Genomic DNA, 27,778 nt, shown 5'->3' with positions numbered 1-27,778 from the left:
TGTTGTATTGACTTAATGGTTAGGTAAAAAGGAATCAAAGAACAAGTTGGGAAGAGTTCTGGGGGAAAAGATGGATAGTTGTGGGGACCGAGGACTGAACGGTCTTTTTTGTGACCTTTTTCTACAGGTCTTCTCTGGATGTTCTGCCTTCTCAAGTCTATTCTCTGGTTGGGAGCAGTCCTCTCCGTACCACATCTTCTTATAATTCCCTAGTCCCTGTCCCAGATCAGCATCAGCCAATCATCATTCCAGATACTCCCAGCCCTCCTGTGAGTGTCATCACCATCCGCAGTGACACTGATGAGGAGGAGGACAACAAATACAAGCCCAGTAGGTAAGACAGGTGGATGGCTCCTTGGCTCGGTGGCTCCTAACCTTCATCTTAGACTCTTGGTTTCAGGCAAGTGGTCCAGTTTGGGCTCTGAAAGGAAGGACTGAAAAATGGTATTTTGGAAGCGTGGCCTCGGATGCCTGAGTCAGAACACTCAAGTTTCCATGACTGAGCAATGAAATCAGTCTTTTCAGATACATTCCCTAGAAGGGGGATATTAAGTTGCTTAATATTTAGCTGCTTTGGCTTGGAATGCACATTATACCACAGACATGATTCCCTGCCTTTAAGGACCTTTAGAGTCTGAAAATAGATGCCATAGCAGAAGCACATAAAAACAATAGTTAATTGGAAAAGTTAGTAGATAGGAGGAAGCCTCTTTGGAAGAGGTACAACTTTAAGTATGGTCTGAAAGTTGAGGAATGTAAATACCAGATAATTTCCTCTTATTTCAGCACCTTAATCCAAGTTCTTAACTGGGCAGTTAACCAAGAGAGAATGGATACATTTAAGAACTGTTACATACACCTCTCTCTTAGTGGGAACATAGTTAATTGCTTTGATTGTTCTGTGTTATATTCTTCCCTGGACCTTTGGTCCTAGGCATAAAGGAGAGGGAATAACCCCACATTTACCTGAGGAGGTAGGATTCACATATGACAGTAGCTGAGAAGACTTTGCAGAGTTATATATAAATGAAGTTTAATGACCTGAAAGAGCAGATTTAGAATGAAGTACTTCAAAAGAGCTATTTACAAATGATATTTACAGTTACAAAATGGTATTTACAAATGGGATGTAGACTTGAAACTAAGTATTGCAAGTGGTTTCTGAATGGATTTGGGGAAGAGAAAAGGTGAACTTTCCAGTGAGGAAAAGTGACCATGGAGTGGCAAAAGTTGTATAACCAGCAGGATTGCTTTGACTGGAGCCAAGTCTCTTTTAAAATCAGGAAAAATTAAAGTTAGGAAGATGGAGTTCCGTTTGTGAAGGAACATTTAAAAAAAAAAAAAAGTATGGCGAGAAGTTTGATTAGACATACTAAGGAACCATTTATATAGTCTAGCAGGATGATACGGGGAATACTACTGAAATGACCGTGAGTGGAAATGGCTGAGCGGCAACGTGGAAGAGTTGTTAGAGCTGTGTATCTGGCAGCATTCTGTCCCGGCTTGAATCCTGTCTTCACCACTTAACCACCTGTGTGACCTTGGCTGAGTGTCTTAATCTCTCTGTGCTTCAGCTTCCTCATCTACAAAATGGGGGTGATAGTACCTACTTCACAGAAGTGTTGTGAGGATTTGGTGAGACCTATGCGTAGTGTAAGAATAGTGCCTGATGCATAATAAGCACTGAGAAGTCCGCCGCCGCTAGTATTATTCTGTCGCCGTCGTCATCCTTGTCATCATGGGAGACCAGAGATCATCAAAGAAACATTGCTAAAAGGGGGTTGAATTTTCATGTATTTTCTTCTCCTCAGCTCGGGCCTGAAGGCGAGGTCTAACGTCATCAGTTATGTCACTGTCAACGACTCTCCAGACTCTGACTCTTCCTTGAGCAGCCCATATTCCACTGATACCCTGGGTGCTCTCCGGGGCAATAGTGGACCCCTTGTGGAGGGGCCCGGCAGAGTCGTGGGGGATGGCGCTGGCACCCGCACCATCATCGTGCCTCCACTGAAAACTCAGCTTGGCGACTGCACTGTAGCAGCCCCAACCTCAGGTGAGCATCTTCACAGCCGCACGTGAATTCTTCGTTGCTGTGTGTGTGTCCTTAATGTGTCACTATAATCTGCTTAGGTAGATTATATGGTAGTGATGGTAGCGACCAGTTACTTAATTCAGAAATCAATTCCTTGTGATGTGAAATCATTTTTGGCAATCAGTGTATCTTACTATGTTTATTTTGTTTGGATTAACGTAGACGTGAATTTGTAGTCTCAGAAATGTACTCAGTTTTGATGGGAGAAGACAGACAAGAGCTGTTGTACCGCAGGGAGAATTAGCAGGCAAATTTTTTTTGGCACAAGTGATTCAAATTTGACAATCCAGAGTGAACAGGAACTAATACTATTAAAAATGACTGCAAACTTTTTTGTTTTTGTTTTTGAAAACAGTATGTACTTAGATATTTTCTTACCCAGTGTCATAGCAGTAATACTTTTGTGGTTTTATCATCAACTTAGATACCTCCATCTTTTTTGCTGTTAGATGCTGGGCTTAGGCTCCCCAGTTCAGTTATCAGGTAATGCTAGCTGCAGTAACAAGCCACAGACCTCCCTGGCTTGACATACTAGAAGTTTGCTTCGGGCGCCTGGGTGGCTCAGTCATTAAGCGTCTGCCTTCGGCTCAGGTCATGATCCCAGGGTCCTGGGATCGAGTCCCACATCGGTCTCCCTGCTCCACGGGAAGCCTGCTTCTCCCTCTCCCACTCCCCCTGCTTGTGTTCCTGCTCTCGCTGTCTCTCTCTCTCTGTCAAATAAATAAATAAAATCTTTAAAAAAAAAAAGTTTGCTTCTTACTCACATGACTTCCCAGTGCTAGTGCTCCTGGTTGGTGGGCCTGCAGTGAGGCAGGGATCAGAGCCCAGGGATCCTCAGCCTCCAATGAAAAGAAGAAAGAGTTTGGAGGAGGGACACAGATTTCTTTACCTCCCAAGCCCTGGAAACAGTGCAGACTAATCCCATGGCCCCACCTAGAGGCTCGGGGGCCCAGGAAGTGGAGTCCTTGTCTAGGCAGCTGTTTTCCAGTGGCAACTCTGTACACCAGAGTAGGGGGAGCATGAAATTTTGGTGTAGTGTAGCCGTCTGTGCTGTACTGACATAAAGTAGTGTTCTACTATGAATTATGTTACTGCCAGAGACATGAACAGGGCTCTGATTTCAGATATCGTGTTAAGCTTCAGTGCGGTTCTCCCCCTCAGAACTGGGCAGCTGTCCCATTGCAGACAAGGCAGAACTTCCTGATGCCAGGCTCCTGAAGAGCGTCATTAGGAGCTCTGTCCATTGTTGGGTCCAAAGAATAGAGGCTACTCCACAAATCATTGAATAAATGCTTCCGTTTTCCTAGTAGGACCACAGAGGAAGCGAACCTTGGAAATTGATCTTGCTTATATCCAACTGCTCTGCAGTTTCTTAGAATTTGAAGATCGTGAGTGCCCAGCAGGATCTAGTCGTGCCTTCTTTTGAAGCTCCATTGACACCTAAATGTCCTCAGTATTACCAACATCTTACTCAGCTTCCCATTGTCATTTTTATACTTGTTTAACCCCTTCCTACATAAAACTCTAGGCCCCTTGGGGGTAGGGACTGTGTCCCACTGGTGTTTGTATTTCCAGTAGTGCCTTGCACATACAAGAGACTGGATAAGATTTACTGAAGTGAATCTTTCGAAGATCCTTTATGGAGCTTTGTAGCAAGACAGAAAAGAAGTGGGTTGTACAGTTTTTGTTCCTCTGGTGTAAATGTAATTGAGGAACTAAGATAGACATGAAACCTTAACTCTTGCAAACCTCATACAGATGTGGACTGATGAATATGATGCCATCTGAGCTTTAGCCGAGGCCACTCATAACTGACTACGGTTTGACCCTTTTTTAGGTCTCCTGAGCAGTAAGACCAAGCCAGTGGCCTCCGTGAGTGGGCAGTCATCTGGATGCTGTATCACCCCCACAGGGTGTCGAGCTCCACGCGGGGGGACCAGCGCAGCACAGCCACTCAACCTTAGCCAGGTAAGCGCCAGGCGCTGCTGCCTTCTGTTTGGGGCCCTCCCTGTTGTCACTCTCTGGAGAGCCCCGCTTCTGGCTGGACTGCTGAATAAAGCCAAATGAAGCCCCTTTTGTGTCAGACCGTTTGGTGTTCTATGGCCTGCGTCATCCCTGCACGTCCTGTGTCCCTTTATTCCTTCTGTAAGTGTGTTGAGGGTGCCCATTCCAGGTTTTCCTTCAGACCTCCCTAGTCTTTCCTGGAAGATTAGAGAAATGTCTGGAATTTAGAGAGAGCCTCGGGTGCTTTAGTCCATACCTGCTTCTGTATCACCACATGCTTTGCTACCGGATCCTCTTGCTTCACCTCCCAGGTCATAAGTAGCGAGCCTCACACCGATTACTTGAGGGCAAGAGACAGTGCAAAGCTTTGTGGCCACTTCATCAGCTGGTTCGAGTCCTGTGTGCTGGCTTGCGCCTGAGTTCCCCCCGCCCACCACTGTGTGATCTGTTGGGGTGGGGAGGGACACTGTTCTGTCTGTAAAAGGGGCACTATTCACTCTTTCTTCGGCTGAAATTCTGCTACTTGTATGATGTCTACCGGTATTAAGAAAGTGTAAATATGAGGGTGTAACTGAGTGTGTGAGTGAGTGTGTGTGTGTGTGAGAGAGAGAGAGACAGCACAGGCAAGTGCAAATGTCAGTTCGAGTTAGTGCATGTGTTTGAGGCTCCACAAGTCAACAGGGATATGAAGAACTTAGAGGAGAACAAAAGAAAACAATGGCAAGAAAGAAAGGTTAGGAAAAATTCAAATTCCCTGGCGCCAGAATAGGGTGAGTTTGAGTCAACAGTTACTAACTTGCAGGAGTGGGTAACCCTGTGAACTCTTGATTCTCCCCTCCCCCTTGCCCCTGTCATACTTAAAAGCAAACTGCTGCTATCTGGGCCGGGTTAGGATCTGTTCTGCCAAGAGGTGGAGGGATGGAGGCTGACTTCTGACAGCATTGCCAGTCTGGGAGATTTCTGTGCTATGGCAGCCCAGGAACAGTACAGGTTAGAACCTCAACTCTCCACTTGGTCTTTGGTGCCCCGAACCAGGACGACCTCAAGGTTCCTCACTCCCTTCTTCCTCCTTCCAGAACCAGCAGTCATCGTCAGCTCCAACCTCGCAGGAGAGAAGCAGCAACCCTGCCCCCCGCAGGCAGCAGGCGTTTGTGGCCCCGCTCTCCCAAGCCCCCTACGCCTTCCAGCATGGCAGCCCACTACACTCGACGGGGCACCCACACCTGGCCCCAGCCCCTGCTCACCTGCCGAGCCAGCCTCACCTGTATACGTATGCTGCCCCCACCTCTGCTGCTGCACTGGGCTCCACCAGCTCCATTGCTCATCTCTTCTCCCCCCAGGGCTCCTCAAGGCATGCTGCAGCCTATACCACCCACCCTAGCACTCTGGTGCACCAGGTCCCTGTCAGTGTTGGGCCCAGCCTTCTCACTTCTGCCAGTGTGGCCCCTGCTCAGTACCAACACCAGTTTGCCACCCAGTCCTACATTGGGTCTTCCCGAGGCTCAACAATTTACACTGGATACCCACTGAGTCCTACCAAGATCAGCCAGTATTCCTATTTGTAGTTGGTGAGCAGAGGGAGGAGGGGTCATGGCTGCCTGTTCCTGGCCCTGAGTTCTTAATAACGGGCTATGACGAGCTCCTCCCTTAAGCCCCTCTTGAAACTCCTTAGCCAGCAACTTGTTCTGCAGGGGCCCACTGAAGCAGAAGGTTTTTCTCTGGGGAACCTGTCTTAGTGTTGACTGCATTGTTGTAGTCTCCCAAAGTCTGCCCTATTTTTTAATTCTTTATTTTTGTGACAGCATTTTTGCTATTTGAAAGAGTTCAGATGCCTATCTTCTGCAGTTACCAAGGAAGAGAGATCGTTCTGAAGTTACCCTTTGAAAAATATTTTCTCTCTGACTTGATTTCTATAAATGTTTTTAAAAAAACCAAGTGAAGCCCCTCTTTATTTAACTTTGTTTTATTGTAATTGCTGGTCAGAGGAAAAATGCTGATAGAAGGATTTGAAATCCGGTAATAAGTGAGAAAAGAAAAATCACCACTTTTTGCTTGTTTGAAAACCAAGAGTTAATGGCCTATTTTAAGAGCAGCTTACACAAGTCTGTATCTGACTATCAGGCATTTCTCCTCTCAAAATTTTACCTTTCTTATGGGACATTAGACTTACAGTGTTTTAGTTTTGTTTTCGTGTCACGTTATACTTACTGGGCAATTGTTATTTTTGCAAAACTGGTAATATACTGCTCTGTGTTACTCTTGGGATTCTCTCAGTTGCTCCTGTGTTTATTGTAAAGTAGTGTTAAAAAGGCAGCTCACCATTTGCTGGTAACTTAGTGTGAGAGAATCCATACCTACCGTGAAAGCACTAGGTATTACTCTTTTTAAATGAAGTACCGTGCATTCTTCTTAAGTTATTTTTTAAAAGTCTTTCTCTCTTTCTCTGATTCAGCTTAAATTTTATTATTGGAAAAGCCATTAAGGTGGTTATTATTGTATGGTGGTGGTTGTCTTATTATATGCAAAATCTCTCTGTATTATGCGATACTGGTATTGATGAGCTTTGCCTAAAGGTTGTTGGCATTGGTGAGCTTTGCCTAAAGATTAATATGAATTTTCAGTAATACACCTCTCTCTCTCTTTGCCTCATCTCTCCCTTCTGTTCTATGTGATTTATTTGGGGAGAAAGCTAAAGAATCTGAAACCAGATAAGAACGTTGTGTATAGCTTTTATACTTTAAAGTAGCTTCCTTTGTATGCCAGCAGCAAATTGAATGCTCTCTTATTAAGACTTATACAATAAGTGCATGTAGGAATTGCAAAAAATATTTTAAAAATTTATTACTGAATTTAAAAATATTTTAGAAGTTTTGTAATGGTGGTGTTTTAATATTTTGCATAATTAAATATGTACATATTGATTAGAAAAATATAACAAGCAATTTTTCCTGCTAACCCAAAATGTTATTTGTAATCAAATGTGTAGTGATTACACTTGAATTGTGTATTTAGTGTGTATCTGATCCTCCAGTGTTACCCCGGAGATGGAATGGATGTCTCCATTGTATTTAAACCAAAATGAACTGATACTTGTTGGAATGTATGTGAACTAATTGCAATTATATTAGAGCATATTACTGTAGTGTTGAATGAGCAGGGGCATTGCCTGCAAGGAGAGGAGACCCTTGGAATTGTTTGCACAGGTGTGTCTGGTGAGGAGTTGTTCAGTGTGTGTCTCTTCTTCCCTGTCTCCTCCTTCCCTTATTGTAGTGCCTTATATGATGATGTAGTGGTTCATAGAGTTTACAGTGAGCTTGCCTTAGGATGGACCAGCAAGCCCTTGTGGACCCTAAGCTGTTCACTGGGATTTATCAGAACAGGATTAGTAGCTGTGTCGTGTAAATGCATTGTTGTCAGTTTCCCTGCCTTCATTGAAAAACAGCAGCTTTTCTCCTTTAGCACCACGTCTACCCCTTTCCAACCCGGAATCTCAGCCTAGTTCTCACAGAAGCATTTTCCCCATGTGGCTCTCTCACGGCGCATTGCTACCTTGCTTCTGTGAGAGTTTGGGAAGCAGGTGAGAGGAGTCAAGCCAATATGAAATATGTGGTGGTTTTCTTTTTCTTTAAAGTATGTGCAATCACTTTTAGAATGAAATTTTTCTTTTCCTTTTCCCATGTGGCAGTCCTTCCTGCAAATAGTTGCCATTCCTAGTAAAATATTTGCTTGTTGAAAAAAACATATAACAGATCTGTTTATACCAAAGAGCCTATTGTATTGCTTACCATGTCCCCGTACTATGAGGAGGAGTTTTGTGATGCCGCTGGTGACAGGGAACTCACAGGAAGGTTTCTGAGCCGGTGAAGAATATTAAAAAGGAACCAAAGCCTGTTGAGTCATCAGGCTTTTGAGGTTTCTTTTTAACAACTTGAATATTCTTGGGGCTGTGAAATTGTCCTTGTACTCTCAGCTCCTGCATGGATCTGGGTCAAGTGGAGGGTACTGGGGATGGGGATGTTCCTGCCCATAAAAGATTTGGGGGAAGAAGGTTAACTCTAAGATATAGAAGTGTTCCATCTGAATTGAAAATTATGTACTTGAGAGCTAAGTCTAGGACTGGTTCTTTGTAGAGATGGCGTCAAGGAGGTGCAGGATGGAGATGGGAGATTTCATGGAGCCTGGTCAGCAAGCTCTGTACCGGGTTGGACACCGAGGAGCTGTCAAGGTATTTGGAGTTTCTTCATTGTAAAGAGTAAGGGCTTCCACGATGGGGCAGGTAGTACAGTCAGTCAGTACAGCCTACCAGGAACATGGTGGTGTTTTCTGCTTTTTCTTTTTTTCTTTTTTTTTTCCTGTGGTCATTCTCCTGAGTTCGGTTTGCACCGCTGTATTGGTAAGGATACCCAAGCAGTTTGTATGGTTTCCGTCACTAGTGTTACACAGTTTTCTGGTCAGCGCGTGTGATCGTTGTGTTTCCCTTTTTTGCCAAGCATATTTTGATTTTCTTGTTCAAAGGCAGACCTAGTTTCTAGTAGAAACATTTTTTTGTTCCTTATCTTTCCTCTACAAGGGGTAAGATTTGTTGTTTTTGTAACAAACGAGATGCAGGAAAAACAATACAAAACACTCCCCTCCTGCCTCCCTGTCCAATAAGTAGATAACCACTTAAGATGCGAGTCTTATAACTTCATGGGGAAAAGACAATACCAAGAGTGTGTATTGTTACCTGAAACATCCTTACTAGCAGTGTGTGGCTTGAAGAGTTTTAGAAATTTTCAGCCTTAGTCTGCAAATTGGCATTTCAAATTTACCAAGATAAAAATCCATCTGTGTCCGCTCAATGTGTATGTGCTCAATGTGGCTTTAGATTCTGTCCCTGGGGCTTAACATTGCCAGCCCTGACAGGATGGGGGGAAGCCCTGCGAATTCAGTGAGCGGCGGCCTAACCTCAGACCAGCTTAAGGCTTTACGTCCTTTCAGAACTTGCATTTCCAGCTTCTCCCCTTCAGGGTGAGAGAGAAAGTGGGGAAGGTTTAAGTACAGCCACTCTGGGCTCATTGGGACACTTGATCACTCCAGAGTTTTAATAGCTCCCAGGAGAGGGATACTGCTGTCAGTGCTCAGCGCAGATACCAGCCCCAGGAATAAGAACTCCCATTTCAAACAGTTCTGGCCATCCATCGTCCTCCACTAGAGGGGCTCAGCTTGACTGCCCTTAGCCAGGCAAGCACAGTAATGTGTGTTTTATTCAGCATTATTATGCAAAAACCCACTGGTTAGGTTGGTTGGTTTTAGGATAGGAAATGAAATTGCCTCTCAGTGACAGGAATGGCCCAAGCCTGCTTCCTGTTTTTTTTGTTGTTGTTTATTTTTTTAAACGGATGGTGCAGCATGTCTACATGGTTGTTTGTTGCTAAACTTTATATAATGTGTGGTTTTGATTCAGCTTGAAAAATAATCTCACTACATGTAGCAGTACATTATATGTACATTATATGTAATGTTAGTATTTCTGCTTTGAATCCTTGATATTGCAATGGAATTCCAACTTTATTAAATGTATTTGATATGCTAGTTATTGTGTGCGATTTAAACTTTTTTTGCTTTCTCCCTTTTCTGGTTGTGCGCTTCCTTTTACAACAAGCCTCTAGAAACAGTTTCTGAGAATTAATTGAGCTATGTTTGTAATGCAGATGTACTTAGGGAGTATGTAAAATAATCATTTTAACAAAAGAAATAGATATTTAAAATTTAATACTAACTACGGGAAAAGGGTCCATTGTGTAAAACATAGTTTATCTTTGGATTCAATGTTCGTCTTTGGTTTTACAAAGTAGCTTGTATTTTCAGTATTTTCTACATAATATGGTAAAATGTAGAGCAATTGCAATGCATCAATAAAATGGGTAAATTTTCTGATTCATGTGGCTGTCTTTGACTTCTGTTAGAGGTTTACAAAGGGGATCAACAAATGGCATCTTTGGAGTGGCTAAATACATCGCATCTGAACACCAGTGGTGGGTTAGAGGCAAATCCATCTTTCATACAAATCTCCACAATGGAAATGAAACAGGGTTGGTAGAAAACACTTCCCAGGAAAGGAGTGTCCGGGCCCTAACTGAAGATCTCATCTGGTCCTGGCCCTTTGAAAGAGGCACAGCTTCTGACCCAGGATAACTAAACTTTGTTTCCTAGCATGTTCCAACAACCATCTGAAGTATCATAATGAAAATCAGAATCACCACAGCAGACGCTATTTTCCCCTCCTTTCAAGCTGCATTGTTTGAAGCACAGTCCTTTTGGAGAAGGACTCTGATTAGAGTTCTCTTGATTCTGAAGTGAAGAAAATTTCTCCTGATGAAGAATTAGAGATTTGTCTAATCGATCACTGCAGGTCCCTGAATAAATGCTATATATTCGTTTGGCTTCTTTTGACACATGTGTTTCAGGCCACATCTACCCTACAGTGGCCATTAATTCATTGTGGGGTTCTGCAGTTGTGGTTGGGGTATAGAAATGAGACGCATTTAGAAACACCGTTTTGGACCATAACCTAGAAATGATCCATAGGCTCTTCTCTCCCATTGGTGGGGAAGTCAGAACACATTTATTTGATTTAGACTGCAGCACATATATTTTTCAGATTCTTTTTTTCCTAAATAAATGAGGGTGAACTTACTGAATGTTCCCCAGGTTTGGTAAGAGAATATACCTAGAAGCGTTCAGGTAAGAGAAAGGCAAATAGAAAGGCTCTGCTATCAGTCTCACTTCCAGGTAATCAAGAATGAATTTAACTTGTCAATGATCTGGGTTTTTTTGCTATTTTTGTTTGTTTTTAAATCTCAGTTATATTCTCTTCCTTAGGCTAAATCAGAGAGAGATTGGGATAGCCCCTTAAGTAGTTGGGTAGTCTGTGGGGAAATCTGTGTTTTGATGATGAAAACCCCTGGTAAATTCAATCTGCTTGGCTTGCTTTGTGGAAATTTTCCACAGGACGTGAGGTCTAAGCCTTGGTTTCCCTGTGAATCCTGAGATGACACCAGGTGCTTATCACAAGATGGCGCCAATGAGCTATAGAAGAAGGTAGTGCAGACTTGACCACTGTGATCTTTTCTCCCACCCCTTCCCCTCAAACCTCATCTCCCCTGCTTCCAGCTTCCACTGAACAAGGCAGAAAACAATTCATGCTACTATTGCTGGGGAAGGAAAAGATTAATGATGGATGTGTCTGAAGAAGCCAGCACTGGAAGGAAGCATGCATTCTCCTAAAACAGGAATAGAGTTTGCTGAGTGTACTCCGGGGCCCCTGCCTCCCGCTGCGAGCTCCTTTTTCTGGGTGACTGCCCAGAAGGCCTCTGCCCTGGGGTTTCATCTCCTTCCCCTCTCCCCGGGAGCCTACAGCCTAGGCGGGAGGTGGTTAAGGCTTCTTCTGGCTGCTCTGCCATAGGGCCATCTGTGTTTGATCAATCCAGGCGGAAAGGAGGGGGTGGGGGCTGTAAAGAGACCGTGAAAGCATTCCAGAGTAGTGAGAGAGACCCGAGATCCAGAAAGAGAGAAGGCACCGCCCCCACCCTGCCTCCAAAGCTAAGCGGCGGGCTTGAGTGGAAAAGGCACAGGACTGCACGCTCCTACTCCGGCCCCCTTTCTCCCACGGCCATGGGGCCCTGCACGCCTCTCCTTACCTTGTTCCTTTTGTCATGGCTGCGACCCCTTCAGGGACAGCAGCACCACCTTGTGGAGTACATGGAACGCCGACTAGCTGCCTTAGAGGTGAGTGACTTCCCCCCCCCCCCCCCCCCCCGGGCCAGGCGGGAAGGACTCCACATCTCCTGTTGATTCACCCAGTGTGTCAGGGATCTGGGGACATGACACGATGGGGCTCTGTGAGCACCAACAGAAAACTCTATCTTTTAAGAAGAGTATCCTTACAATCGCAAGCCCTCCTCTCCCCACGGCCACAGAGCCATTCCAAAGCAAACAGGCCTTTGTGTTTTACCCTGAGACGGCATGGAATAAGGGGACAGTGGACATGAGAGCTAGCATGGCAAGAAAGCATCTCAGGGTGAGCTGATGATTCTGTGAGAGCTGGAAGTTCCGAGAGAATCTGCAGCTTTCTGTTTTTTTAACAGTTTGAAGTCTGTGCCATTCCCGAGTTGAAATCTGTTCATTCCCAAGAGGAGAAGTATACAGTGGAGCAGAGACCCTTACTGCCCTCATGCACTTAGGCCGCCCCGGCGACTCAGAGGACATGAAGTGGGGGTAGAGGCCTAGGTGATCTGAGCCGGGCTTTTTCCACATTTAGCGTCTCCGAACATCTGGTTTCCTTTCCGTGGGGGTTGAAGGGGAGTTGATGCCTGGCTAGTTTGTGCTCTTTCCCGTTCCTCACACCCTGGCTGGGCCTCTCCCTGCCTGGGAGTTGTAACGCTTCAGCCCCTCTCCTGGCCCCCATCCCTGCAGGAACGGCTGGCCCAGTGCCAGGACCAAAGTAGCCGGCACGCCGCTGAGCTGAGGGACTTCAAGAACAAGATGCTGCCGCTGCTGGAGGTGGCCGAGAAGGAGCGCGAGGCACTCAGAACCGAGGCCGACACCATCTCGGGCAGAGTGGACCGTCTGGAGCGGGAAGTTGACTATCTGGAGACCCAGAACCCAGCTCTACCCTGTGTGGAGGTTGATGAGAAGGTGACCGGAGGCCCTGGGATCAAAGGCAAGGGCAGAAGAAATGAGAAGTACGATATGCTGACAGGTAAGTGGTCCAAAAGCAGAGCCCTGACACTCTCAGGACCTGTATTCTGCCTTGGTTCTTTCCCATTTTTCTCCTTGTCCCGGAGGCCACTTTGGCGCGATCTCCTGGAATCCGCTTTAGGGGAATCTCTATAATGACAGGGCCATTGTGAGCGTTTCTGGGGACCCAGGCCTCTGTGGCACCTTTTTCCCTATCCTCCTTAAGAGTGGAGGCGTCCACTGGCAGATGCCCACTGCCCTCCAGATGGCCCACCCTGGGGGGTTCCCGCCGCGGGCATCTAACTCTTGCCCGTATTGCCTTGTCCTGTGCTTTTCTCCCTCCCCACCAGACTGTGGCTACACAATCTCTCAGGTGAGATCAATGAAGATCCTGAAGCGGTTCGGTGGCCCAGCTGGTCTGTGGACCAAGGATCCAATGGGGCCAACAGAGAAGATCTACGTATTAGATGGGACACAGAATGACACAGCCTTTGTCTTCCCAAGGCTGCGGGACTTCACCCTGGCCATGGCTGCCCGGAAAGCTTCCCGGGTCCGGGTGCCCTTCCCCTGGGTAGGCACGGGGCAGCTGGTGTACGGTGGCTTTCTTTATTACGCCCGGAGGCCTCCTGGAGGACCCGGAGGGGGAGGGGAGCTGGAGAACACCTTGCAGCTCATCAAATTCCACCTGGCAAACCGGACCGTGGTGGACAGCTCAGTATTCCCGGCGGAGGGTTTGATCCCCCCATACGGGCTGACAGCAGACACATACATCGACCTGGCGGCTGATGAGGAGGGCCTTTGGGCTGTCTATGCCACTCGGGAGGATGACAGGCACTTATGTCTGGCCAAGTTAGACCCCCAGACCCTGGACACCGAGCAGCAGTGGGACACACCATGTCCCAGAGAGAATGCTGAGGCGGCCTTTGTCATCTGCGGGACCCTGTACGTTGTCTATAACACCCGCCCTGCCAGCCGCGCCCGCATCCAATGCTCCTTTGATGCCAGTGGCACCCTGACCCCCGAGAGGGCGGCCCTCCCGTATTTCCCCCGCCGGTATGGGGCCCATGCCAGCCTCCGCTATAACCCCCGAGAGCGTCAGCTCTACGCCTGGGATGACGGCTACCAGATTGTCTATAAGCTGGAGATGAGAAAGAAAGAGGAAGAAGTCTGAGGACCTAGCCCTGGTTGGTGAATCTCTCTCACCTCTACACATTTCTGTCTGCACAACGCTTCCTGCTCCTTGTTGTCCAGATGTGGGCAACTTGTGCTTCGGGGCCTGTATCTGCAGCCAACGGAAGCCAAATTCTCATGGCCCCTCCGTTTCCTGTGGGACCTTAGATCTTCAGAGACCCTTTTAGAGATGAAACACAGACAGCCCTAAGTGGCCAGTGCCCTCCTGCCCCATGGCAATGAATTTCAGGCCAAAGACCATGCAGACCCAGAGCTCTGGACCCTCGTATGGGGGCAACCCCAGCAAATGGGCAACAGAATATTTCTTGCCTCAGTGTGAGTCCGGTGGGGGGAGAGGGTTCTAGGAGAAGGAGACTTTCCACTCTGGCTGTCTCCCTTCTCCCTTTAGTGCCCCGGGGAACAGGGCTTTCTCCACATCATTTTGTATTATTGCAACATTTTGCATTAAAAGGAAAATCCATGCTCCTCGCCTGTGTTTGTTTGGGGTGGCCCTCAGATCGGATTTCTCCCCGTGACCCTCCATTTTCCTCCTCCACCCCATTGCCACTCCTTAAGCCACATTGGGGACTTGGCTGGGCTCTCCTGCTGAGAGAGAGGGGACTTCTCTAGTTACAGGTTTTACCATGGGGCGCCTGGGGAAGCACACAATCCCGCCCCTTTAGGGGGCTGGCCGAGGGGCTTCCCTCCACAGCCGCCTCTCATCTGGGGCGGCCCTCCCAGAGCCGCCCTTGGCCCCGCGCCCCTGGCTGCCAGCCTGGGGCCCAGGGGCAGAGTTTCCAATTCCAGTTCGCAGAGGGTTTGAACCAGAAAATGAATCCGAGTTGCACCGGAGCGCCAGTGTGAAGACCAGAGCCCCAAATGTGTTTTGGGAAAGGACTTCCGGTGTCACTTCTGAGGTGGACTCGGCCCCGGCCCCAGCCCCCACTGCCCTCTCCAGCTTGGGGCAGCCCGCGGGGCCCCGTTACACGGTTACACAATCGAGCTTGCTCTGAACCGCGCTGATTTTCTTGCTGCCACGGCGTCTGCGGTTTGAGCGAGGAGGAGGGGCTGTGACCGTGCCCCAGATGGGAGCTCTACCAGTTTCCCAACACATCCCTCCGGGCACCCCCACCACAGTCCTGGAACCTGGCTGAAGTCTGGCCAGGAGTCCTGGAAACTTAACCCTGTCCTGCCCTGGCCTCTGGCTCGGAATTCCAGGAGGCCATCCGGGGAAGGGAGAGGGACCAGGGAGAGGAAAACCCTGGCTTTTGGACCCCCACCCCCACCCCGTCCCTCGGAATGTGCTGAGCTCTGTGCCAGGCCCCACCCCCGCTGCATACCCCCATTCTGCACTCAGGAACAAGACCCGCTGCCCTTCTGGGAAAGTAGACGTCAGGCAGCCCGAGGGTCCTCGTGGTTATTGACCTCAGTGTGGGGAGGAGAAAGGAACACATCTTTTCCCTAAAGGACACCGCCCCCACCCCCAGGTTAGGGTGGATTGGCCGGGGGGGCCCTGTGATGCTCCTTTTGTCTTTTCTTCTCTCCCCAGGCAGAGCTGCCCCTGACAGATTGGTGAGGACAGGGAAAAGAGAGACACTGAAGCACCTCACAAAGGCGCTATTGTAGGGAGCCTGGGGCGGGTGGGGGCTCTCTCCCATTCAACTCTCTCCTAATGTGGGGCTGGCAACCATAATCACCGCCTGTCACACCCACAGAGGGGGCTGCCCACGGAACATCTGGCTCCCGCAGGCAGGTGGTGCACGGGAGGGGTGTGGAGGAGGGAGGGAGCTCTCCCGGGAGGGCCTGGAGAGGGGTCCCGGCCGGTGGCCCCTGGCCGCGTGGAACTGTCGCTGCGTGTGTGCGCCTGTGTGCATGTGGGGGGGGGTCTCCTTGCAAGTGGGACCCACTTTCACAGTGTGATTGCTTATAAGCTGCCAAGAGGCTGGGGCCGGGTCTGTGGCGTTATGTCAATATGGCAGCAGACACCAGGGATGGGTTCTGGATGACCCTCATGAGGGACTGGCTCTGAAACGGAGGGCCTATGAGAATTTGCCTCAATCCTCAATGAGAAAGACAAAAACAGCCCTTCTTCTTCTTCTTCTTCTTCTCCTTCTCCTTCTCCTTCTCCTGCTCCTGCTCCTGCTCCTGCTCCTGCTCCTTCTTCTTCTTTTCTTCTTCTTCTTCTTCTTCGTTTTCTTTGGAAAAGTTCACTCAGACTTTTCTGAAAGGGCAGAAATCTCTGGGGCCTTGTCATTTATGACTTTTTGCTTTTTTTCTTTTTGGCTCCCGTACAATAGCTAGTGTGCTATTTTGGAAGCGTTTTGGAAGGTGAGTGGAACTGTGTGGGCAGATCCAGTGAACTGTCCAAATTCATTAAACTAAATTTTCTGCTGCTCAAGGAGAGTGCCTCGGTAGCTGAATCCTCTCATCTGAAACCAGCCTCAGAGCCCCTTCTCAGACCCTCTATAACCCATCACTTGGCAGAGACAGGTTGTGACCTCTGCTTTGGGTTGAACAAAAGGCAGTGGAAGGCAGAGCCTCTCATGGGGGAGAGGGGGCTAAACGCCCAAAGAGAAGCCCCCCATCTGCCCCCAGTCCCTGGCCCAACAACACTAAGCTGCCAGATCAGTGGTCCAGACGTTGCCTCTCCATCACAAGGCCCGATGGAGAGGGGTCCCCTTCTCCCTACTCCAGCGCCCAGTCTCCTTCCCTAACTCCCAAGCTCTCCTCTTTGTTCTCACTATGTTCTCCTCCCTGGGGCTGGTCTTTGCGACTGCCCGTGGAGAAACCAGGTATTCATCTTGCCATTTTCATCAAGGAGCCTGAGCCAATGCTGTCTGAGCCCCGGATGGCGGGGAGGGAAGGGCAGTGATGGATGGATGAAGTTGTTGATTCAGCTGTCACGGCTTCCTCTGGGACAGGGCTCCCGGCTAAGCAGGAAGCAAAGCCCTTTTCCTCCTCCTCCTCCTCCTCCTCCTCCTCCTCCAGGCTCAGTCCCCTTCCTAGTGTACGAGCCCCTTCCTTCCCTGAGGCTCCTGCGATCGTCCCTACCTCTGCTCCCAGTTCTCTACATGTTTAGGTCAAACTGCGCTCATTTTGAGAGCTGTTGTGGTATTTGTCCCAGCCTCCGGAGATGGCTCTCTGTAGGACCTGCTGTCCAGCCTCCCTGTGGCTGCCTGGGCAGGGCAGTGTGGTCTCCAGTGCAAGAGTTCTGCTGTGTGTGTTTTGGGGGGGGGTCCCTCCACCCTTAGCCCCTGTCAGCAGCTGCAGTCTCTCCTGGCTCCTTGGCCCCAGCATCCTGGACGCTCTGTCCTCTTTTACCCCTGCCACCAGCCACCACCGAGGCCGATAAGCTCTCCTCTGCCTGCTCTTTAACTTTTGCTCTCACAATGCAGAGCTTAAAAGATTACATCTTTATTTATGGATTTAATAACGCCACAGAAGAATTATAAATGTGGAGGCCAATGTATTACTTTAAAGGGCAGACCTCTCAGCACTGTCTCTCCAGAACATGGGTTCTGACAATATCTAGAGTTGGACACCTCTCCAGAGCCCTCCGGCATGACCCCTGGGGGTCTGCCCCACCGCCCAAGCTCCAGCTTCTCTGAGAATGGACACCCACACTCCCTGGCCTTGGCTGTGTGGCCCAAGGGGAACAAATCGCATTCTCTTTCTGGGGGATTTAGAATTGCAGATCAGAGATGTGAGATGTGAGAAAGTATTTGGAAGCATCTTTTGCCCTGCTTCAGAGAGGCAGCGAGAGCCAGCCTGCAGAGGGGAAAGGTTGAGGTGGGTGGACAGAGGCTGAGGCCCTGCAAGAGGGCCGCCGAGCGCGTGTCCTCTCCCTACCCACCCCCTGTGCTCACCCTGCTCAGCCTAGCCTGGCCTCTCCAAAATGCCCGACTCCTTAAAACAGATACTCCCCTTCCTGTTTGCTTTTCTTTTCTTTCTTTTCCTTTTTCTTTTTTTCTCAAGTTAGTATGAGGTATGAGTGGGTTTCTATTTCTTATGACCTAAAGACGGACAACTCATCCTCAACTTACCTCCCCACCAAAAACATTCACCCTGTGCCCTGGCCCGCTGGGCAGGGGGCCTTGACCCTCTAGGAGCTTCCTCCCTGTACATGACCCAGAGGACACACCAGGGTAATGAAAGAGCCTGTGTAAGCCTGTCATACCTCCTCCCTGTCACCTTGCGAATGGTCGTGCGGTTGCCCTTTCCTGCTGTGTTCATTCGTGGTGTGTGGTTTCTTTCTCCAGCTGAGCTTATGGCACAGTGTTCTCTGCGGCAACCCTCCTTATTAGAAAGCGCATGGACTTTAGAGTCTGGCAAGCTTGGAGTCTGAGTGCCTGCGATCTGAGTCTGGTCTGCCGCTTCCTGCTCTGGTACCTTGAGCAAGTTACTCACTACCTTATCTATAAACCAAAAGTACCTGCCCAATAGGATTGTTGCTTCGAGGATTAGAGCCAATATATGGAAACTGTTGAGCAGTGTGGACAATCAGTATGGGGCACTGAAACCCCACTTGGGGTTTCCACTCACACCCAGCAGAGTCAGGTGCCTTTCCTATGGGCCCCAATTTATCCTGGGCACATCGCAGCTGTGGCCTGCATCACCATGTACTGTATCTTGCTCATCTTTGTGTCCCTAGGGCCTGACCCAGAGCCCAGCTCATAGATGGGGCTCTTTAAATACTTGTCTTCAGGTTCCCCCATCAGACTGTGAACCCTTGGAACTCTGGGCTTATTTGTCTCCTAACTCAGGACCTAACTCTAGAAGGGGCACATCGCCAGCACGTGGTAAATGTTCTTGGTGGTATCCTTCAATTCAGCTGGACAAAGACAAGCTACAGAAAAGTGCTGAAAGCAGTCTCCTTCAACTGCAGAACATGCTGGCCTTCCCACGATGACAATTTCTAGCTCCAGCATCTAAAGGCGAAGTCTCACACTAGGCCGGCGCATCTAAGCCCTGTGACCACAGGGGAGGAAGGCAGTAAAAGTACAGAAGGTAGTGGAAGCTTCTTGTTCAGCAGCTGGGTCTGGGTCCTGGCGAGGGTTCTGGAGTAGGGAAGGCTGCTCCCACCCTAGCCCTGTGCCCCGCTGCTTGCTGCTTACTTGACCTCCGTGAGCCTCCGTTTCTTCACTCATAGAATGTGGGTAGTCGTACCCATTTCACAGATTACTATGAGGACTGAATGGAGCAATTCATGTAAAGCAGTGAGCGCAGTGCCTGGCACATAGGTGCTCAATAAATGTCATTCCCGTTATTGTTAGTAATGTCATCATGATTGTAGAAATCTTTTTCAGAGAGCAAAGTGCTCGTGCATTTAATCTCCTTTAATCTTTACAAAAATTCCATGAGACAAGCAGGTTTCCAGGAGCCTGAGGGGGTACAGAGATTGAGACAGTTGGTCCAAGGCCACGTGGCTAATAAGTACCGGGGCAGAACCTATGTCTCGGAGGCTGTGTGAGGTGTGGAAAGAGCTGGAGTTCTCCACTCAAGCTGAGTTCAAATCCTTGCTCGCCCACTCCCTAGCCATGTCAGCCTGAGCACACCGATTCTCTGGGCTTCAGGAAATATGACCTACCCTGAGCTGGTGAGGAATGGATGAGCCAGTGTTTACGAAACAGCCAGCAGAGCATCCAGAATAATAAAGGTGCTCAGCAAATGCTCATTCCCAGGGCTGATTCTTGCTGTCTTGTCGTGAGGAGTATGCTGGTGGCCATCTCTGGTGTTCCAGACCATTTGTCTCAATCCAGTGGCTCTGGCTACCTTGTCTCTCCATTTGTACCCTGTCTGTAGGAAGACAGGCCACCCGTGGCCTAGTGTAGATCTCCGCATCATCAGTAACAGCAGGTAGACAAGATATCCCACGCCTGTGCCTGTCCCCTTTTCTCTGTGCCTAAACCAACCCTACCAGCAGGGATGTGTATGTTTGGTTTTTGGGTTTTGGTCGTTTTTCCTCCACCTTTTTTTTTAAAACATAGTACTCCCAAGCTGCCTTTTTCCTTTTACCATATTTTCTCTCAAAGATATTTTAGCTCCTCAGCATGGGTCCCTGGTAGGCATCACTGTTGACTTTTTTGACTTACCTTGCTGTTGATCTTGACAGATCCTTCAATGCCGTTTAGGGTGCACTTGGTCTTACAGATATTTATGACTGTACATTGCACATGACTTTTGTTTTGTAGCTGCTGAATGTTGTATTCCAGACTGGTAAATCCATGCAGTAGTCAGGTGCATGGGCCGTTCCCCATCTATTCTGCTTGCCCTTTTGGAGGAAGGAAGATAATGCAGACAGAGCACAAGGGAGAGAGGAAGACCCTTCTTCTTGGTGTGATTGGTCCATGTGGCTTAGTGTCTCGGCTCTGCTCTGCATTGACTGTGTGACCTTGCGCCAGACACTAACCCCTCTAAGCCTGTTTGTTCATTTGCAAGACAGGATTATGGGACCTGGATTACCACCTCATAAGATTGGTGAGGTTCAAGCCCTAATATATAAAGCTTTTAGCACCCCCAGGAATGAATCTTAGGGATCACTGAGTTTGGCTCCCTCATTTTACAGCTGAAGAAACTGAAGTCCAGAGAACCTTTTGAAGGCAAAGACCATACCTTATCCATCTTTCTATCCCTGGATCCAGAGTCGGGTGCATCCTGGGCGTCCAGTAAATATTTTGTAAATGCGTTGAGTGACCAGCTAGCTCACAGTGACATATCTATGGTTAACCTCTCTTGATGACTCAGAGTTACTATCAACCTCAATTCCTATTCTGTGCAGCTATGCCGTGATGCCTTCGGAACCATTATGCTGAACAGAATGTGGTTACTATGCTTTTCCACCACTTACGTTTCTTCTCTTACCTCTCTCACTATCACCTGTCAGTTCTCCCTGTAGCCTTTGGATCCACTCAGAGCAATCTGCGTCACTTTCTAATGATCTGTCCCTTCTAGGCTGGAACAGAACAAGAGTGAAGGGCTTTGAAAGATTTAAAGTTGGCACCATGATGGGAGTCCCAAGGAGTGTGGCAGAATATTCCACAGACAAGAAGCGCAGCCTCTTTTAAGCTGGGAGTGGCCTGAAGTCATCTGGTCTCCTGCCCTGAAGACATACAAGTATTTTCTAACTCACGGTACCCTTTCTACACATGGTGTGATTAGTTTCCTTGGTGAAGCAGGTGCACGAGGTAGCTGGTACTGGTTGAGCAATGTGTTGGTTTCTGCCCCCTGGATCTCTACCCAGTGACCTGGATTCTTTTTTTGCTTTTTAATTTTTTATTGTTATGTTAATCACCATACATTACATCATTAGTTTTTGATGTAGTGTTCCATGATTCATTGTTTGCGTATAACACCCAGTGCTCCATGCAGAACATGCCCTCTTTAATACCCATCACCAGGCTAACCCATCCTCCCACCCCCCTCCCCTCTAGAACCCTCAGTTTGTTTTTCAGAGTCCATCGAGTGACCTGGATTCTTAACTCCTTTTCCCTCCCAGCCCAGGGGAGGGAAACACACAGAGATGTGGATTTCTCCTCTCATTTCTGATTATGACCTAGTAAATTCCCTTTTCTTCTCTCTGTCCTTGCCAGCTCTCCTTAGTCCTGACTGAGGTGAAATATTTTTTGCTGTTGTAAACTAGTAAAGGTTTACACTAGGAGCACGTGCTTAATAATAATTCAGGAGGTAAAGGGAGACATGGGGGAAATGTTAGTCATATCGCTGGATTTTAAATTGAGATAGGAGTAATCTCATTTATATCAAACTTCAATATTCAATTGAAAGCCTGTAAATTGCAGATAGGTTATCAGCCATAAATTGGGATTTATGTTCTGTGGGTTTTTTAGCAAGGGCAAATCAGGCAGCTCAACACTCGTACTGATTCCCGTCTGGAAAGCACCAGCTGGCTCATCCTTGCTGTGGGCAGTGCGGGGGAAGGGCTCGGAGCAGACATCGTGGTCCACGGTGTAGGCGATATCCATACCTGCCTCCCGGGGATGGTGTCATGACTGAAGGAGATCATGTATGTGCAAGAGCTTTGTAAATCATAAAGCACACAAATGCCTACAAATGTCGGCTGCTCACAATATCCGTTTCCAAAATTAGCTTTAATGTCTCATGTCTGCGCTGGGTGTTGGGCAGCCAAGGAACGGGGCAGGCCGTGGAGACCGTCCGGCAAGAAGGAGCAAAGGGATGCTGTATAGATGAGAAGACGTAGTTCCAGGAGTGGATTATTAGGAACAGAAGGAACTTGTAGATGTCCCAGACTCAAAACGGGGCTCTGAACGCTCTGCCTGGGGGAGGGGTGGGGCAGCTTCTGGAGACTCCTCAGCCTGAGCCAGAGGGACACCCCCGCGGGCTCCTCCGCACACCATTGCCACTGCTGTCACAACCGTTCGGCTGGCCATTGCAAGAGGCTCCCAGTTGACCTCTTTGTCCACGAGTGTCTCCTGGCACCTGCACCCACGTCACTATGTCTCACTGTCTGTCATTATTTGTTACTGGACCCATCTCCCCAGATTAGCTGTGGACCTGCCCTTGTCTGCGGGGAAGCAGCCCCTAGAGAGCCGGGACAGGGACTGCCTCTTCACCGGGTCAGTACCTCGTGCTCCAGCTTGAGGGGTGTTTGTGGGAAATAGAAAGATGAAAAGGCAGGAAGGCACACAGAGAGAAAGGAGGGTCTTCACTGTCCAGGGACTGTCCTCTCCTCCCAAGGATGTTCTCCATGAGCGTGGGAGGCCAGTGCCCCCCACACGAGGCTTTTTCACAGGTGTAAGTTCTGCAGAAGCAGCTGATCCTCTCCTGAATGGAAGATGTGCCAGAGGCCGGTGGCCAGAAGGCCAGGACCCAGCGGCCACCTTCGGTGTCGCACACCGTTTTCTCTGCGGATCTCCTGTTGTCAGCCTCGCGTTCCCCGGGAGCCTAGATTCACTGGATGCAGCCTCGAATTCACATTTGCCTTGGGCTGCAGCTTCTGCGGGGCCACGTGCCTCTGGGCTGGGCCGCCAATAAACAGCAGGACTGTCTGCTGAGCCCTATGCCCCCGCCGGACACGGCATGAATGCAGTGGTCTCAAGCCTCAAAAGACAACGGATCCCACCAGCAAATTATTTAACGAGAACCAGGCTTTGTGCTGGTGGTCAAGGAGGACACCATGATGAGTTTTGTGCCTCAGAAGCTGACGATTCGGGTGGGAGGTGTTACATGTAGGATGATAAACAGGCACCCGTTTCCCTCTGCTACCCAAGACTTCCTGAGTGGTTGAGGAGTAGTGCCTTAAGAGGGGGTCCTTCTTAAGACCTCCAAGGAGGAAGTGGTCATACTCCAACGAGGGAGACTTGAAGAGGCTCTGTAAAGGGGTGACATCTGAGGTCAGCTTTGGAGGGAAGACTGGACCTAGAGCAGGTTCCGGGAGAAAGGACTAGCATGAGCAAGGGTGGGGAGGCAGGTCGGCACAGGCATGACCAGGAAATAGCCACTAGGCTAGTTCTTTGAGAATATAAATTGCCTCTAACTGCACGATAGGTTTAAAGCAAAAAGACTTGAAGGATTTTGGTTGGTATCAGGTTGATGTAAGCAGGTACTAGGAAGTGTGGCTGCTACCAAAAGACGAGCCTTCTTAGGCTGAATAAGTAGAAGCCCAGCATTAGTGTGAAGGAGGGGAAACAGTCCCGTGTTGCTCTGCTGTGGTTAGGCTGGAGAAGCAATGTTCTTTTCTGTCCTGGGGAAGAGGACCATTAGAGCTGCTGCTACTTATTAGGGACCTGCCATGGATGAGGCTCCCGTGAGATGTTTGCATGCACTCTTTTTATTTTGATTTTGATGATTTTTTAAAAGATTTATGTATTTATTTCAGAGAGAGCAGGAGGGGTGGAGGGAGAGGGAGACAGAATCCCAAACAGACTCCATGCTAAGTGTGGAGCCCGAAGCAGGGTTTGATCTCACAACACTGAGATCAGGGCCTGAGCTGAAACCAAAAGTTGGACGTTTAACCGACTGCACCACCAAGGTGCCCTGGCATGCATTCTTTTTAATCCTAACAGCAATCCTGAAAACGAGCTATTATTTTTTTAAAGATCTTATTTATTTATTCATGAGAGACAGAGAGAGAGGCAGAGGGAGAAGCAGGCTCCCCACTGAGCAAGGAGCCCGACGTGGGGCTCGATCCCAGGACCCTGGGATCACGACCTGAGTTAAGCAGCCGCTTAACTGACGAGATATTATTATCTTCATTTTATAAGTAAGAAAACCGAGCCTTTGACAGGTTGTCATGGGCCAAGTTACCTGGACAATAGAGTAGCTGACACCCCCTGAGAAGGCCTGTGGGAAATAAGAGCCCTGCCTTCAAACGTCTGAAAGGTCACCAGAAGGAAAAGAGGTAATACTTGTTTAATCTGGCCCCAAAGCATAGAAAGAGGCTCTCAGTACAAGTTATTTGCACAAAAAGAGAGTTTCACTTAACAAAAGGAAGAATAATCAGCTCTCTGCCAGAATGTTTTGTGTTATGTTTGGTGATGGTGAGCTCCCTGTTCCTGGAGGTGTGCAAGCAAATGCTCGATGAATGTTGGGTGGGGCTTTACAGAGGATGCAAGTGTTAGAGGGGTGCAGCTAGATGCCCCTTACAGTATTTTCCAACATTCAAGGATTCCAGACGGGAGGGGGGTGGGGGGATGGGTTAGCCCAGTGATGGGTATTAAGGAGGGCACGTACTGCACGGAGCACTGGGTGTTATACGCAAACAATAGATCATGGAACACTACATCAAAAACTAATGATGTAATGTGTGGTGACTAACATAACATAATAAAATTTAAAAAAAGAGGAAAAGTCGATAGGGAAGAGGTTCAAAGAACGTGGGCTGGCTGGCCACAGGGCAAACCTCCACATGGTGCATTTTAACAAATGAGAGGGGTTCTTCTGGCCATTGGGTGAGGGATAGAACTGGGGCCCTGCCCGACCCCACCCCTGACTTGGCCTCAGGTGAAGTGTGCTGGAGAAGTTAGAGGAAGAAGAAATTTAGCGTGTGCATTTCTGCCTAAGCAACTCTGCCTCCATTTTTCACAAGCTCTGGCTTAGGCAGGTGTCTGGTTGTGGTCTGAATCTGATTTGTTTGCATTTCTGCAGCAGGCAGCTGCTGTGACTGGCTGCAAAGGGAGAGATTTGCTTTGCACATAATTTAATACAAGGGTTAGTTGATGAGTTTGCTCCCCCTCAGACAAGGGGAATCAACACACTTCCTCTAGCCTTGCTCTCGCCTGGTCATTAGCACGGATGCTGCTCTGTGAGCCTTGTTAGTTTCATGTGATCACAATTCACGGGTGATTTGCTGTAACTCCTGATATTAAAAACCTCTGAGTGAGACATGTGGAATGAATAATGCTCAGTAGTGAATTTGTTAATGAATTTCCTCTGGAATGAATAATGCTCAGTAGTGAATTTGTTAATGAGTTTCCTCTCTGCTCCCCCAAAGAAGGGACTGGCCAAAAAAAAAAAAGGGGGTCTTAGACTAGAGAAAGACCATAATACTCTGCAAATCAGCGTTCTTGATGATTCTGGAGAGAAAGCAAGCAGAAATTGCTTCTCAAAAAAAAAAAAATCTGACTTCTGTTCTCAGGAGGGACTGTCATTAATTTCAGGGTAGAAAATGGGTTGGCATCCTTCCGGTATCCTTAAAATAGAATAAATAAGCAGTCACCTTAAGGGGAAAAAAAGGAGGTTATGATCCAGGGTTTAAATAATCTTGGCTGGCTTCTGATTTGCATATATATGATAAAGTATGCCACTGTTCCAGAGGTTGATTGCTGGGAAAGTGGACTCAGGATGAATGAACATCTGTTCAGCGGCAGGTGAGAACGTGGTGGGACCTCCTGTCAACTCCTCCAGGCATGATGCAGGGCTGTAAGCCCTCACCTGCTGCGTTGTTGTGCCCTGCTCCAGGCCAAAGACCAGGGCTGGCTTCCTGGACACACGACCCGGCAACAACACAGGGCTCCCCCCTTAGATGGGCCCCACACTTGGTGTAATAATGCTCTGCTGTTGCTGTCTCGAAAATCTTAACTTTCTTTAAAGATTTTATGTATTTGTTTGGTGGTGGAGAGAAAGCACGCAAGCAGGGGGAACTGCCCGCAGAGGGAGAGGGAGAAGCAGGCTCCCCCCCTGAGCACAGAGCCTGATGTGGGGGTTCGATCCCAGGACCCCAGGATCATGACTTGAGCCAAAGGCAGACACTTAACCGACTGAGCCACCCAGGTGCCCCACAAGAAACTTAATTTTTGAAAAAGGAGCTCCTTGCTTTTATTTTGCACTGGGCCCTGCCAATTATTTAGCTGGCCCTGCCAAAGATTCTTTCATCGATCAATGACCTGCCCTGTGCTCATCTGTCTTTTCCACTTCTGGCTTTCCTCAGGAGGCCAAGTGATAAGTTTACTTTATGAGTATTGGATAAAGTATATGGCTGTCCTTTAGAAAGGTGGACAATTTATTGTTTTTGTCTGCTAAGAAATAACGCATGCTAATTGTGGAAAATTTAAGAAGTACAAAGAAAAAAAATCCATATACCCACCACCCAACATATCTTTCCAGTCTTTTTTTTTTTTTGGATATGGTTTTTGTTTGTTTGTTTGTTTGTTTGGCTTTGTTTTGTTTTGTTTTGTTTTGTTTTCTCCCTCTTTAGATATAATTGGAGAGATACTGAAATAATGTTTTGGAAAATGCTTTTAAAAAGTTCTCAATATAGTATGGACTTTTCCCCCTAGTTTTTTTTTTCAAGATTTCATAGTATTCTAGTGTCCCCAAATACCATCATTTGTTCAGTCCTTTCTGTTGGGTCAGTTCTATTTATTACGAATAACACTTGAAAGAGAACACTTACAGATTTAAGACAAAATGAAACAGACTGTTTTTCTTGGGGTAGATTCTTAGAAGTCAGATTTAGTAAGATCTTTGGCACACATCACTGAATTCTCTCTGGGAAATTGTCCCAACGTACAGTGGGGAAGGGAGGAAGGGAGGCCGGGTGAGGGTATAGAAGAAATAACAGGACAAGGGAGCCCTGAGTGGTCCCTGGGCTCTGTGGGTTTCTTTTTTTTACTTTCTTCCCTTTTCTTTTTTTCCCCCCAAATTTTTCTTTTTTAAGATTTTATTTGACAGAGGGGCGCCTGGGTGGCTCAGTCGTTAAGCGTCTGCCTGCCTTCGGCTCAGGTCGTGATCCTAGGGTCCTGGGATCGAGCCCCGCGTCGGGCTCCCGGCTCCGCGGGAAGCCTGCTTCTCCCTCTCCTGCTCTGTCAAATAAACAGAGACACAGCGAGAGAGGGAACACAAGCAGGGGGAGCGGGAGAGGGAGAAGCAGGCTTCCCGCGGAGCCGGGAGCCCGACGCGGGACTCGATCCGAGGATATGACCTGAGCTGAAGGCAGACACTTAATGACTGAGCCACCCAGGTGCCCCCCCCCCCCCCCCGCGGAGTTTTATTTCAATTCCAGTTACTTAACATGCAGTTGAGTTTCTTTTTACATTCCGATTGTGGTACACTGCAGTGACTTAGAACAGAACTAGTTTGGCCACTAGACCAAAGCTCCTCCCTGGAGGAGGCTGGTCCCTCCTTTCGGCCTCCACCGACACTGCCCCAGGGGATCTGACAGCCCCAGGGAGGGGAGCTACCTGGAGCTGCTTCCCGCTCCTTGCTGTAGGACAAGGGCACTGTGCGTGGGAACGTTTTAGGGTGCTAGGAGTGGCTGAATGTCTGTACTCTTTCCAAAGTCTCTCGGGAGTAGGAGAATGGCATTCCAAGCTTGAC

The 27,778-nt window shown here is 48.3% G+C and overlaps 2 protein-coding genes across 6 annotated transcripts in view; both read left to right on the top strand.

The window, feature by feature from the left end:
• HIPK1 (homeodomain interacting protein kinase 1) overlaps nt 1-10,019 on the top strand; it is a 48,868-nt gene extending 38,849 nt beyond the window's left edge. For all 5 annotated transcript variants that reach the window (XM_028102075.2, XM_088022324.1, XM_028102074.2 and 2 more), the window contains 4 exons: nt 128-334; nt 1,812-2,053; nt 3,930-4,060; nt 5,173-10,019. In XM_028102075.2, coding sequence (XP_027957876.1) covers nt 128-334; nt 1,812-2,053; nt 3,930-4,060; nt 5,173-5,661 — 1,069 coding nt within the window. In that variant the 3' untranslated portion in view covers nt 5,662-10,019. The remainder of the gene's footprint in view (nt 1-127; nt 335-1,811; nt 2,054-3,929; nt 4,061-5,172) is intronic.
• Nucleotides 10,020-10,112: 93 nt separating this feature from the next.
• Nucleotides 10,113-14,473, top strand: OLFML3 (olfactomedin like 3). The gene is made up of 3 exons (XM_028102077.2): nt 10,113-11,866; nt 12,554-12,839; nt 13,168-14,473. Exons 1-3 carry the CDS (start codon nt 11,753-11,755, stop codon nt 13,986-13,988), a joined length of 1,221 nt encoding a protein of 406 aa, XP_027957878.1. The 5' UTR covers nt 10,113-11,752; the 3' UTR covers nt 13,989-14,473.
• The last annotated feature ends 13,305 nt before the right edge of the window (nt 14,474-27,778 follow it).

Source organism: Eumetopias jubatus, unplaced genomic scaffold, assembly GCF_037043125.1.
Source record: "Eumetopias jubatus isolate StellerSeaLion01/CBP00866 unplaced genomic scaffold, mEumJub1_p1.0 scaffold_4, whole genome shotgun sequence".
NCBI classification, from domain to species: domain Eukaryota; kingdom Metazoa; phylum Chordata; class Mammalia; order Carnivora; family Otariidae; genus Eumetopias; species Eumetopias jubatus.
The sequence above is the reverse complement of the archived record's forward strand: the minus strand, read 5'-3'. Positions and strand labels throughout refer to the sequence as shown.

Coding starts and splice junctions, on each gene's coding strand:
- OLFML3 (XM_028102077.2), top strand. CDS start 11,753: ATGGGGCCCTGCACGCCTCTCCTTACCTTGTTCCTTTTGTCATGGCTG. Junction 11,867..12,553: donor GCCGACTAGCTGCCTTAGAG/GTGAGTGACTTC, acceptor CCATCCCTGCAG/GAACGGCTGGCCCAGTGCCA. Junction 12,840..13,167: donor GAAGTACGATATGCTGACAG/GTAAGTGGTCCA, acceptor CCTCCCCACCAG/ACTGTGGCTACACAATCTCT.